Source organism: Falco naumanni, chromosome 9, assembly GCF_017639655.2.
Source record: "Falco naumanni isolate bFalNau1 chromosome 9, bFalNau1.pat, whole genome shotgun sequence".
Taxonomy (NCBI): Eukaryota; Metazoa; Chordata; class Aves; order Falconiformes; family Falconidae; genus Falco; species Falco naumanni.
This window is the reverse complement of record NC_054062.1, coordinates 24,718,934-24,732,378: the sequence shown is the minus strand read 5'-3', so window position 1 is coordinate 24,732,378 and position 13,445 is coordinate 24,718,934. Positions and strand designations below refer to the sequence as shown.

The following is a 13,445-nucleotide window of genomic DNA, read 5'->3' as shown; positions in this document are numbered from 1 at the left end:
GTAGCCACTGTCCAAGTTTTGTATCGAGGCCTAGATAGAAAGTGGCAGCACACTATGAGCTGTGTAAGGTCTGGACTTAAATGCTGTTCTTTAGGCATGAAGTAAAAAGTGCCATGCCAATTAAAAGGCAAGAATGATTATTCTGAGTTAATTTAATTAGCTTGACACAAAGGATGATCAGTAGCTGTGGAATGGTGGAGGCTGTTTGCAAGAAGTGAAAAGTTTACTAGTGTTCATGGCCTTTGTCTTGAACTTTTGGATGTCTGTTTTCTGACACAGCAGTTCTTGCTACTTTATTGAGGCTTCTTGAGCAAGTAAGGTCTGTTTGGAGGTCCAAGGAGAGTAAATGTTCTCTGTTGAACTTAGTAATTAGGTATTTGACTTTAAATTTTTAGTGTCTTGATTTTTGGATGAAATTTTTGTTTTACCATAGCATATTTTAATAGATTGAACAGCTTCAGGGGAAACTCTTACCAGCATGTTAGGTGATCTTGGGGGGCGGGGGCAGCACTACTAGTGTGTTCAGTGTTGATTTCCTGCATTGAGATTTGTAATGTAAAGATTTTTTAACATTTCTTTTCAGGGAATGGGACTTGTAATTGCCCAGGCTTTATCGGAATATAACAGGTAAAACCTAATTGTCTCGTTTTTCTGTGCATGATAGTTGCTGTACATTTCCACAAACTTTTCTTTTATGTTAAAGCACTTACCATGTAGCAGCCCTGATACACCTGGAGAGGCAGGGAATAGTCTTATGCTTAGAGATACTTCGGCTCAGTTGTTGCTGTCATTGCAAGTGCAAATGCATCCATGCCAGCTGGGCTGATGTGCTTCAGGAGAGATGTTGCTGTAGGGGAAGATAGCTATTGTATGTTTTTACTACTGTGGATTTTACCTTTGTATGAACCTTGTGGAAAATCTTAGGCCCAAGTGAAAAGATAAATGATTTGCTGAGTACTACTCTGTTAGAAAATGGATTTAACAGAAACGTGATCTAAAACAAACAAATGTATCCAGGACTATCCACTTGCCAGATCAGAGACGATTAGGGGCTGTATGCTCTTGCAAATGGTGGAAAGTGTTAACTGCTTCTGAAGAGCGAGCCAGAAGGTCAGCTGTAGGGGTAACATGTTCCCCTCTGCCTCATAAACAACAGCACAAAATGTATAAGAAGAAAGTGCTTCAAAAAATTTGGAAAATTACAGCAATTTCACCTGAACAACCCAAGACTTCTGCACTGTAGGATTCTCAAAGTATCCAGAAAGATGTTTTAATTCCTTTGAAAGTCTGCTATTACAGATATGCAGGTGACTTGTGACATCAGCAAATCATGTAAATTTATTTAACAGATAAATTATTAGTCTAAAGCAGAAAATACCTCACTCACCCAACTTCCTTCATTCTGACAAAAGCTGTCTCAGACTGTCGTCAGTTCTGCTTAGCTCTTTCTTTTCCCTTTCCCAAAAATTTTAAATTGTTCTTTGCATGTTGCATTGTGTGTGATCAGATTCCTGTTTCAAAGACACAATAAATGGCCATTGTGAGCTTTGCTAGTTCATTTGAATGCCAAATGAGGCAATTTAGCTTAAATCTGAGGTATGTGACTTACTCGTTGATTTCACTTGCTCCAGTTCCAGTCCCTTCACTTACTCCAGGAATGTGGGATCAAGCAGGATCAGGCCATGAACCATAATGATCCTCAAGGTTTTTGCTGGCGTAGGGTGATTGACACTGGTTTAGTCCATAGCAGATGATGACTGAAGTGAAACTGTTCTGTGCTTACTGACTGTGTGTATTCATATGGTTCATTACTGTTTTGCCAGTGCAGGACAAAATTTCCTAAGTCACTTGTCCCTTTCCTTTAGCATTAGCCCAGACTGGGTATATCCTCTGTAACAGCACAGGCACTGTCCAGTCTCATGGCTTTCAGCAACCCCACTTCAACTCTACACAATTTACAAATACTTTAATACCCTTTGCATCTCTCTTTGTGAGTTCTTGGAAAGGGCTTGTGAATGCTGAAGCTTTCTCCATCCTATGTCCTTATCTGATAAGACTGTCTCACAGGGGTTTAGGTAAAATAACCCTAGTCCAGTTTTTAACCCTGAAGCTTCACCCTTATTCCTTTTTGTTCAGGCAATACAAAGATAAGGAAGAGGAGCACCAGAGTGGTTTCTTTTCAGCTCTAACTAATATGGTAAGCAAGGAAGCAGTGTTTTTCTATTCTTAAAATAGGTGCCTTCATGGAAGCTCAGTAAGGAGGGTGTTTTCAAAAACTGTGAATTTGGGATGTTGGTTCTGGAGGAGGAGGTGCATTGATCCAAGCCAAACCAAATACAACTGAAATGACTGTATTCTGAGGAGGGTGTTATTGTCTGGCTGGGAAAGCTCTTTCAGAGGATGACATCTCTATTCTGGCGTTAATAATTGAAATTGTTTTCCTTCATATCCTTCATTCTAGTTGACTTTATTTTAAAAATCACAGTTTCATGATGGACACTGATTTGAAACAGCTACTTGTTTTAAGAACAAGTTGCTGCTGTGCTGATGTAGCCTAAGACAGAGAAGCTGAATATTTTTGTGGCAAAGTCTAGTCTGTCACTGGCTTTTGAGATCGGTTTCTTTACTGTCTTGTTTCTCAGGCCTGGGTACACTATAGTTATGAAGCTTGGATTCTGTGGTAGACAGTGTCTGCATTTTCGGAGGGGTACCCTCCAAAGGCAATTGTTTATTTCTTTCTTGTAAAGAGTATCCATTGTGCCCCTTGTTCAGTCAGGCTTTGCTTTAAATTTAATTGTAGTCTGAGATCTGACAGGAAGATTTCCTCTAAGTAAGGATGGTTCGGTGTTCACAGCTGTCTGTCAGGAGAGACGTGGGTAAAACTGCTACCACTTTGTGACAAGCAGATTGGAAATCTCTGTCCTTTTACAGAATCACAGGCTAATCCAGTCTGGGATTCAAGATAGTGTCTTTTTCTTCTTTTGTGATCTGACAGGTGAAGTATTGGCCAGTGGCAGTGGTGCAGAATAAAATGTTTGTAGGTGGTCATCCTGTTTCCCATTTTTATTTTACTATATTAGAAAGAAGGTTGCAGCTGTGCCTTGGATGAGAACACCTCTCCCAAGGCACTTCTGATTTCGTTAAATCCATGTCTTTTCTCTCGTCTAATAGCTTTCACTAATTCCTCCTATGCAATACTCTGTCTTTCCATAGGTGGGCAGCATGTTCATAGCAGATGCTGATGAGAAGATCTCCGTCCAGTAAGTGCACTGTTGCTGGTTACACAATGAATGGCAACTCACCACTGAGCGATATGATCTGCCCCATCATGGAGCTGTTCTAATGTAGCAAACAAAACTAGAGAGACAAGTTCTCTTGTAACTCAAATGGTACCGCACCCCTGCAAACAACAGATTCTCACTTAAGTGAGAAGAGTGCAGCAGGAGGAGCCACAGCTGAATTGCTTGTAATGAAGTGTATAAAACCCCTGTGGTTTTTATGAGGCGTTTTTAACATGTAATAGGCATGTTGGAGGTGGCAGATGGGAAGTGATGATTCGTGCACTCTCATCCCCAGGAAAATGTTTTTCAAATTAAGGGTGAAAGTGATAAATACGAGGGTTTGTGGTATCTGTAGGAACCTCTGTCCGTAAAAGAAAGGACTTTAAACGCAAAACGCTGTTTAAGCAATGAAGGGGACCTTCAGCTGGAAGGGCACAAAGTCTGTAGTTGAACTCTAAAAATAGCTACTTTTATGGATTGCTAAGGTACTGCTAATAACTGGAAGAACAACTGGATTGCAGAGGCGGAGTTTTATATAGTTGAAAAAAATTTTCTTGTTTCAAATGGGCCATGCTTCTGGAAAACTTTTCCCTTGGGGTTCTCATCTGCTGTTAGCCCTTAACTAGTTGTGCTGTTGTCTGTATCCTTTCCACAGAACGAATGAAGCAATCCTTCTGGCCCTCTATGAAGCTGTTCACTTAAACCGGAATTTCATCACAGTCCTGGCACAAGTGAGTTTGTGTGATGTTTGCCTATTTCTTTGTAGTAGATGTCTTAGAAATTAGGGAGTCAGGAATAGAATTGATGAAAAGATAAGTTTTCTTCCCTCTGGCCCCACCCCCACCCACCCCCACCTGCCGCCCTGCTTGTCCTAGGTGTAGATGAGCATGAAAGATCAGAAACAGACCAGGGCCTGGATTTATTTCAGGAAATGCTTTGTGCCTTGCCAGAAAATGAGTAAAGTTTTGAGGGCACAGCTCATGTTGGAATGAGCCGTCTTTCCCCTGGAATGGGAAGGGCCGCATGGAGTGCCTTCTGTGCCCTATTGATACTGCCTTTAGGGGGAGGATGGGAGTGAGTGAACTGGTAGCGTAAGATTGCTATAGCTGTCAGAGCTATTCATGTTCTTGTTAAGTTAGGGTAGAGGGAAAGAGGCTGATCTGGCCCCAAAGTTGGATGAATTGTCCTGTCTGGGTGTGCACAGACTGCATGTTGTTCTCTATTGGTGTATCTTTTGCCTAGGGCCTAATCAATACATGACAACTGTTATTTCAAATACTTTTTTGTGTTCAAACTTCCTTGGTGACCCCAACCCCTTTTGCCTGGGAGACTCACCAGAGCATAGCACTTAACCTTATGCTGTTTATGGTGAAGAAACAGCTATGGCAGCATTCTGAGAAGCAGTGGGCTGCTCCATACCTCTGATCGCAAACCTCTGGATGCTTTTCTAAACACTGTGAGTTTGCAAAGGTGGTTATTGCTGGAGACAGAGGAGTCTGTCGGTCTGGTGATTGTGCTGTGGCTGGCTGGAGGGATAGCCTGATGTGTTTAGGAAAACCCATCAGGTTTAGGCTCTTAATTTTGGTTTGTATGTATTGCTGGTAATCTGTGAGAAAAATGACATCAACAAAACAGTTGACACCTTTCCCCAGTTATTTTACATCCTCACAGTGCAGCCATCCGTCGTCACAGGTTAGACACTTGGCATGATGGAGGAGACCTTTGGCAGCTGGTGACAGTAGTGGTGATGGAGGAGGTCTGATAGGCAAATCTGCTGCCTCTGAAGGAAGCTTCTGTTCCATGAGTTGTTAATTTGCTGAGGTTCACTGCCTTTCTTTTCCCAGGTTATTCATTCCTACCACTTGTGAGAGATTTCTGCTCTTTCAGTTCTGTGTAATACCAACTCAGGCCTTTCCGTGGTCAAGATATCACAGAGGGAAGGACAGGCCTGTGGCAGGGAAAAGAGCAGCTGGAGTAAAAGTTCTTAAAATAAAAATAAAAGGATAAACTAGTTATTTGTGAAAGTGGCTGCTTCAGTTATCAGTGATTGGTGGGTTTCATTGAAATAAAGGTCTGATATTCTTGGGTGGATTGTCTGTAATCCTTCATTTAAGAGAGGGCAAGGTAGCTCATGCTGCCCTTTGGAAAAAAACCCTCTTAAAAAGCCGATGAATGCTCTTGTTTAAGTTGGTGTCCATTGCTAGGGACTGCATGAATGACTGCCTGCTGCTCTGTGGGCACACAGGAAGAGCAGGGGCCTGAAGTGTTAAGGTTTTGGTATACTTACTAGCTTGTGGGTCCTCGGTTTGTGCTGCTAGGTGGCACTATTATCTCTCAGCTGATGGTTAGTGTTTGGGGAAAAGAAAGGTAAACATGGCAAAATCTACAGAAGCAAACCTGTTTTATGTAAGATTTTCAATGGAAAATTGTATTTTAAAGTTTAAGTCAATACCTGTAATGACTTAAAATTGTCTTTGATTTGTAGTTATGTGTGTCTCTGCTTCCCATAAAATACATGTATTTATAGTTGCTCATTAAATGAGAATCAAAGACAACGTGAAGGATATCCACTTGTGAAAAAAATCTACAGAAATAATGTCAAATCAGCAGTTCTGTATCCCTTTCTTTTATTTTGAAATTGTGATGATATATTAAGGCGGATGAATAGTTTATGTAAAATTTGCCCTATGAAATGGACACTTTGCTTGGCAGCCAGACTTAAAATAGCAAGGCAGATTGCCTACAGTCTCATCAGTGTGGATAGATCCGGAAGCTTACAAAGAGTGGAGTCAAAGCAGTAATTAGGCAGGCAACTATTAGCAAAGATGAAATGGGCAGAGTAACCGACTGATGGAAGCTGAGAAGATCGATAATGATAGTGTTATTTATGTTATGTACTCTTTCCTGCAGTGCCTGGGTTTTATAGTGAGGCAGGGAAGTAATAAATTGCCATCATCTTTGAATATGGACAGGTGGAGGGCAGGAGTGAGGAGAATTTGCTTTTAGAAAGAGAAATAAAAGGATCTTGGAGGAAGACTTCAAATGCCCACCTGTGGGTTGTTTTGGGGGGAATTGAAAGCTGTGAACAGTGTGGTCTTCTGCATGCCTTTTTCCATTCTGCACTGGGGAAGGGCATGTTACCTGTCTGCTGGGGACAACCACCAGTTTGTGATGTGTTTTTATGCTTTGTGGAGTAAAGAAATTGATGTACGTTTTAACTGTTAGACACCCAAGGTCAGGAAGCATAGCTTTGCTTTTTGGAGGAGGGTTTGAAGTTTCTTGAGACTTCATTAGTCATGTCTATTGTGCAAGAGCATAGAACAGTACAAGTAGCGATCTGTATGGCTGGTGCCTAGGGAAGGTGTTGTTGACCTGTGTGTGTCTGGGCATTTTTGTTTTCCTTAGAGCCATCCCGAAATGGGGCTGATGACAACACCCACAAGTCCAATTCCAACGACACCTGTCACTCCACTTGGAACCACCCCACCTTCTTCAGATGGTAAGAAATGTAATGACCTCCTGGTGGAAAAGCAATTAAAAACTGTAAAATAACTAGCAAAGCATTTTCTCAAGATGGCAACTAATGAAGTCTGTCTGGAGCAGATGTAACCTGGTGGTCTCTTCCTGGAGCGACTTGCCTTACTGAACATGAGCAAGATTCTGTTGCCTTGAATTTATTTATGTTTTGCCTTGTATGTTGCTCGGTGAAATTATGCTGATGTTCCTTCTGAAAACAGTACTGTCCCAGTATCTGCATGAAGATATACCCAGCCCGTTAGTTATTCCATGCAGGCTTTTACTTAAGAATATTTCTAGTGTCAAGTTCTTTGCACAGGATTTTTTGTCATCGAAACAGATCAACAGAGAATCGCAGTGGATTCCTGCTTGTCATTAATGCACTTGTCCCTAGCTTTGAATTAATTGGGATTGGAATCCATTCTGGGTGTGGAAGTATTTCCTCCCTCTTGTTGCCTTTTCTCTGATAGGCTTTGTAAAATGACTGCTTGCCCTGAGATAGATCTTCTAAATTACGGGTCCATGTAAATATGCTTTGAAATCACCTAAAATAAAACCCTTTTCATTTAAGGTATGGATAGATATAGCTTAGTTTAAGAGAAGAAATCAAATGGCTGTTGTGTATTTTTATGGCATCCTCTAGATCTGAAGGAAGTGCTTAATGAAGGAACAGCGTCATTTTGAATAGAGCACAGTTTGGAAATGTTTTTGGGGAAAAGCAGCCTGGGTTACTCAGTTATATCAGCTATTCAGGTCATTTGATATCCTAGTTAAGGATGATCCTTCGTGCGGATGAATTCTATCTGGTTACCATGGATATCAGAAGCTTCAGTTAAAAAGCCCCCTATGTCTCAAGTCTCCCTGTGCATATAACATAAAATGTAGAGGGATGGGCATTTTGTGGGCTTCTGTTCAGTGTGTTTGTTGCAAATGTATCCACCCACACACCATATTACACAACTGACAGAATTTATGCTTACCTACATCTACAGCTTGCTTACACTCTCTTGTATTAATTTACCAAAAAAACAAAAGCAAAACAAAAACTCCATCCTGCTTTCAGCAGAGGCAGTGATCTTGTAAAGCTTGAGACTTCTGGCTGCTTGTAAGGTTACTAATTTTAAGAAGAGGAGCTGATCTTAATGTGCAGCAATTATATCGGGGAAACATCCTTTATTTCTATTTGCTGTCACCTTGCTGATCCTTACTCTCAGTGATAATTTTTTTTTTTTGGAGGACCATGGCTTGGTTTAGTTGGTGGTGCTTTAGTATTGCTGTTATTTTAAAGGTATGTCAGAATTTTCCTCATTTTCTAAGGTCTTGCAACTTGGCTGTAAAATTTGCCTATGACTGAAAGTTAGCAAGAGGCATTTTCACTTTGGAATGAAAAGATTGCTTTCTTTTTCCTGCATTAAAAAAAAACAGTGTAGTTGAGCTGTTTTCAAGTTACAGCAACATGTAGAAATCCATCTAGGGTTTCAGGCACTTTTTTTTTTTAATGCTGACTGGGATTAAAAATGGGTTCATATTCTGGTTTGAAGTTTCTCTGGCTGTTAACCTGTAGTGTGAATTAACATCTTTTTAAAGTTTAAAATGTCTGTTAAAAAATCGGGATCTGTAACATGAACCAGGATAAGCAGTGATGTGTACTTTACAGTGATTTTTTTTTTTAAATTAGACTTTTGCTAGAAACTGTTGATCCATAATATGCAAATCAAGCGTGCCTGTCACCATAGTTATCTAAATGTCAGTTTGCTTACTGTTGTTAAATATTCATTCACTGCATTCATTGTAACAGCTCCAGAAGGACCCACTGGGGATATAAATACATTTTTCAGACTTTTAGCGAAGTCTTTGAGCTATTCATAATATTGGGGGTGAAATAGCTTGCAGTGTCATTGCATAGACTTTGCCAACAGACTGGGCATGTTAACAATGTGTCAGGAGCCCCAGAGCTTCAAGATTGAATGGACTAAAACAGCTCACACTTGGGGATGTGCAGCCTTTAGAAGCTAAAAGCCCCATTATGATTTCTTTGATGTGATTCGAACAGCGAGGTTACATTGATCTATTTGGCCTGTTGTTTCCAAGGGCTACAATTTTATATTCAAGGTGATTGTATAATCCTGAGCTCCGTGAGAACCTCTGCTGTGCTCTGGGCCTCTCAGTGCTCAGTTTAAAGAATCCTGTGTCTTCCTGTTGGTTTGTCTCCTTCATCCTTCTGTGCCTGTGCTTGCCCCAGTTCCAGGGGTAAGTAAGCGTTACTTGCCTCATTACAGGGTTATGATAGGTAAGGCTTGGATTATGAAAGGCATTGTTTATTAAAGCAGACTTTTCTCTGAACCAAAATACAGCTGCATGCAGGATCAGATTGCTTCCCCTCAGAGCCCCAAACCCCATAAACCTAGCCATCCAAAAATCAGATGTGAGGAATTCCTCACTTCTTGCAAGATCCGATCTCATCATAAATATCTTTTTCTTTCTGCAAGACTGAGAAAAGTGTTGAGCATTCCTGAGGATACATGGAAAAGCGATAATACAGTTCTTAAGGTGTTTGTCCTAGTGGTCTGCAGATCCGTTTCCAGTCCAAAGGGAGCCCTATCTTAGCCTATCTTTACAGCTTGAGAAGAGAGGGTACCTTCTGGCAGTCATAATTCAAGCCACCTATGACCTCCTGCACATGAAAACCTGTGAGTTTGAGCTCCTAGGCAGCCAGAACAGTGGTGTTATTGTCACGTCAGAACAGGCACGTAGAGCTGGAAAAGATCCCATTGACTCCTGGAATCTAGTGCCTTGTGCTTGCAGGCATGTCATCATAGAATCCTTTAGATTTATCAGACTCTGACTTAATTTGTTAAATTTGTTTCCCAATAATTCCTGTTGGGAGGCAGTTTCAGCATCTTGTTCTTTGGTTACAAATCTTCAGCTTTCCAGTTTGCATTCCTGGTCAGTTTATACCCATTTCTCATGATCTTAACCTTTACTTTGGAACACAGGTAGCTCTTTCATACATTTTCATACATTGGGTTACACACCTGTGTGTTTTGCTATCTCATAAGAAGGACATTCTGTTCCTCTGATCAACCTACTAGCCTTTCTCTAAACTTGTTCAAGTATGAGTTTACCCTCTTTGAACATGGGATCAGCGTAATAATGCACAGTGCTCGAGACAAGGTCCCACCAGCACCTTGTGCAGGGCATTACTGTGTACCTGTCTCTGCTGAAAGTGTATCTGTGCATTTCTAGATATGTTGTAGGACCACACTTTTCAGTGCTTTGTGTTGGTAGCTTATCTGATTCTTGGTTTTATCCTGTTCTTTCTGTGCAGTCTGATATTCCTCTGTGTTTACATATCCCAGCTTTCTGCCATTAGCAGATTCATTAGCACACAACTGTTTCCTGTGCCTAGGTCACTCACAAAAAAGATGACTAAAATTCCTAAATTCCCTAAATTGTCACCTAAGGAATTCAAGTAGTAACTTCTTCCTAGACTAATAATTTTTCCAATTGTTTCTCCTTCGCCAAATCCTTGATGTACTTTAAATTTCTGTATTGGTTCCCACCTATCTGCTTCACTCTTGATTTGTCATAAAGAACTGTGTTAAGTGCTTTACTGAAGTCGTCCTAGACTAGCTCCATCAGTTTTTGGTTGGTTCTTTGTTTTATTTTGTTTTGTCTGAGATAATTTATATTATTTAATGTCAGGGTTACCTGGCAGGATCTACAGGTGAATGCATACTGCATTTTTCCCACTTATCTTTCCGTCCTCTTCAGTATTTCTTGTAAAGCCTTTCTGAATGGGAAGGCTGAGAATGGCCCTTGTGGACAGCTCGGGCTCTGTCCTCAGTAAAAATGTGGCTCGGTCACATGGTAGAGGTTTGACAGTTCATACACTCAGTGCTTCACATGGTGCACGTCAAGTGAACAGGAGGCACCTTGTGCAGTTAGCTGAGTAATTGAGATAGCTTCTTGTAAAGTCTAGGACAGATTATGTCCAGTGTTAAGGTGTCAAAAGTACAGCTGGTGGTAACCAGTTATTCTGGAGAAACGGCAATGAACTCCTGTTTTGCTGCAGGTATGGAGAGTACATTTCTGCTCCCCGCTGCGTTTTGATTTCTCCAGTACAAGCTAAGATTGCTTCTGCTTCTTGATGTTTATAAAGCTGCTCTTTCTCCCTCGTCTTGTGTGTTGCTTCTGCAAGAGAGGCTGTTGTTGGGAGGGAAGAGTGGAATTGATGTGGACCTTTTGGAACTGAAATGCCAAAATTGATGAAACTGAGAAGGGCTTTTGCTGGGTGTGTTTCTTTCCAAACTGAAAATGGTGTGAATGTCAGGTGTATTGATTGTAAGAATTAGTTGGATTTTAGTGTGAGTATCTTGAGCTTCCTAGGTTGGGAATGTTCATGAATGCTAAACCAGCAGGCTGATCTCCCCAGGAGAGGGGGGTGGGGGGCAGGACAGAAAAGAGTATCACTTCACCAGGTACCACAGCCTGTACTTAGAGCAGGAGAAATGGTCTCTGAGGGAGTAGTACCAGTCTTCAAAACAAAATCTTTGCTGGGTGGTCATGGATGAGGAGGAGTCGGGTGACCCTGCAAATAGCTGGTCCAATCCCAGATCGGTGAGCCTGTGACTTGGCTCTCTGTATAGTTATCTCTTGTATTTGTGGAGGGTAAACAGTGTCTTATCTGCTTTGTTCCAGTTATAAGCTCTGCAGAGCTGCCTTTGGATGCTGATGTGCAAACTAGCAACTTGCTGATAACCTTCTTGAAGTACAGCTCGATTGTGATGCAGGACACAAAAGGTAAATAAATTCTGTTGATGCAGCTGTGGATGCAGCAAGCAGTGCTTCTTGAAGTCAGGAGGATGTAAGAGTATGTCTAGTGACTCCAGAAATAACAGTTAAGTGGAGTCCCTTTAGAGGACTGAAGATTCCACCTTTTGAGAAAACGAAATTATTTCTTATTGCAAGATAAGAGTTATAAGACTAGGAGAGACCTAATGCTGCAGGAGATAAGTCAAATATGGAAAGAATGTAATAATAATAACCTCTAATAAACCAAGCCTGTCCCTGTGCAGGAGGTGTGAACATATCTGATTCCCAACTCTCTGTCAGAGAGGGGCAGTCATTTACAGAGAACTTTTTTTTTTAAGAACATTTAGAAGCTGACACAGGAGGCAAAGCTCAGCCTTAGGAGGAAATATTTCCTTTGTCCTTTGGTACTTGCTGGTTTAATAGGCAGCTCTTTAATTATAAAGAGGACAGCAGTAACTTACGCTGCACTGGCAGTAATTTGCTTGAGAAGATATATTTCCATATTGTGCTTTTTGATTCTCCTGATAGTTTTGTGAGGGTTAATTTCAGCTTGCTGGAGTTGAAGTATTGTTTCATCTCCTGCTCAAGATACCCAAGAGTGCTGTTTTGCCCAGTGGCTCTATGGGCAGGACCACAGTGTGAACGTTAACAAGTAATCTTTGTATCACATTTCAGCCTATTACTGACTTCTGCTGATAAGTTAGATGTAACAACTGAACAAAAATAGGAAGATAGCTGCAGAGCTATGATACATCAAGTACTGAACTTCATGATTGCTTGGCGCTGGATAAGAAGCCAGGCATGAGAGTTTCCTTGCACCTGCTAGTTTGCAGTAAAATTGTACCTGGCTGTCCTGTTCTGTATGCAGGCTGGTTGAGAAAGAAGTGAGTAATTGAAACTAGGACCGAAAGGAACTTCATGAAAATATCTAGCACACCCCTCAAAACCAAGGCAGAATCAGGTTTACTTGTATCTTTTCTCAGAGGTGTAATTATGAAGACACTCTGATGGTGGAGCATAATTTTTAGACTATCCATTCCAGTGTTTTAGCTACCCTTATTGTGAGAAAGCTTCATGTGATTCCTAAATTCTTTGCTGTGATTTAAATTAATTACTAGTTATCTTTTTCCAAAATAGATATTGAGAATGGTTTATTTCTTTTTTTGTGTCAGCCCTTGCGTTTTTGAAGACTGCTTTCATGTTTCCTCTTGTCTTTAAGCTAAACCATGTCAATCCTTTGTTCAGTCACTTCTTTACAGATTGCACACATGAGCAAGGCTTACCAGCTCTCTAATCATTCTCACTTGCTTGTCTCAGGGTCTCTCTTGCCGATTCAAGTCTCTGATAGAACAATTTTATGTTTTTCAATCTAACTTCTGCACTTCTTACCCTCAGGAACTGCCAAACTGGTTTAGTTTCAGATGGAGTGAAATCTGATAGAGGGGATTCCTTACTAAACAAGCCAGCAAGAGATGAGATGATTCTGGTATACCACAGGAGTTGATGCTTCTTTTTTTACTTTGGTTCTAGTTTGTGTAACATTTGAAATCTGTGTAGCTGATAGATTTAATCTCCTTGCTGCCATGGTAGTAGGGTAGCAATGAGCTTCACTGACTGATCATTGAAAAAAGGTGTACCTTCCAAACCAGTGCTTATTAATTCTTGTGGCTATATTCCTGTCCTTATGTTTTGATGCTAGATGGGGCCCTGCCTAACTTTTTTTCTTATGTAAGACCAAGCATGGAACAGGCTGCCCAGGGAAGTAGTTGAGTCACCATCCCTGAAGGTGTTTGAAAGACATGTAGATGTGGCACTTAGGGACATGTTTTAGTG

At 41.0% G+C, this 13,445-nt stretch overlaps 1 protein-coding gene across 4 annotated transcripts in view; it reads left to right on the top strand.

Moving 5' to 3' along the window:
* ARMH3 (armadillo like helical domain containing 3) overlaps nucleotides 1–13,445 on the top strand; it is a 129,910-nt gene that overhangs the window by 18,295 nt on the left and 98,170 nt on the right. For 3 of the 4 annotated variants that reach the window (XM_040605253.1, XM_040605256.1, XM_040605255.1), the window contains exons 10-15: nucleotides 584–627; nucleotides 2,137–2,197; nucleotides 3,214–3,260; nucleotides 3,937–4,012; nucleotides 6,687–6,780; nucleotides 11,499–11,600. In XM_040605253.1, coding sequence (XP_040461187.1) covers nucleotides 584–627; nucleotides 2,137–2,197; nucleotides 3,214–3,260; nucleotides 3,937–4,012; nucleotides 6,687–6,780; nucleotides 11,499–11,600 — 424 coding nt within the window. The remainder of the gene's footprint in view (nucleotides 1–583; nucleotides 628–2,136; nucleotides 2,198–3,213; nucleotides 3,261–3,936; nucleotides 4,013–6,686; nucleotides 6,781–11,498; nucleotides 11,601–13,445) is intronic. The other variant, XM_040605254.1, reaches the window with a different exon arrangement.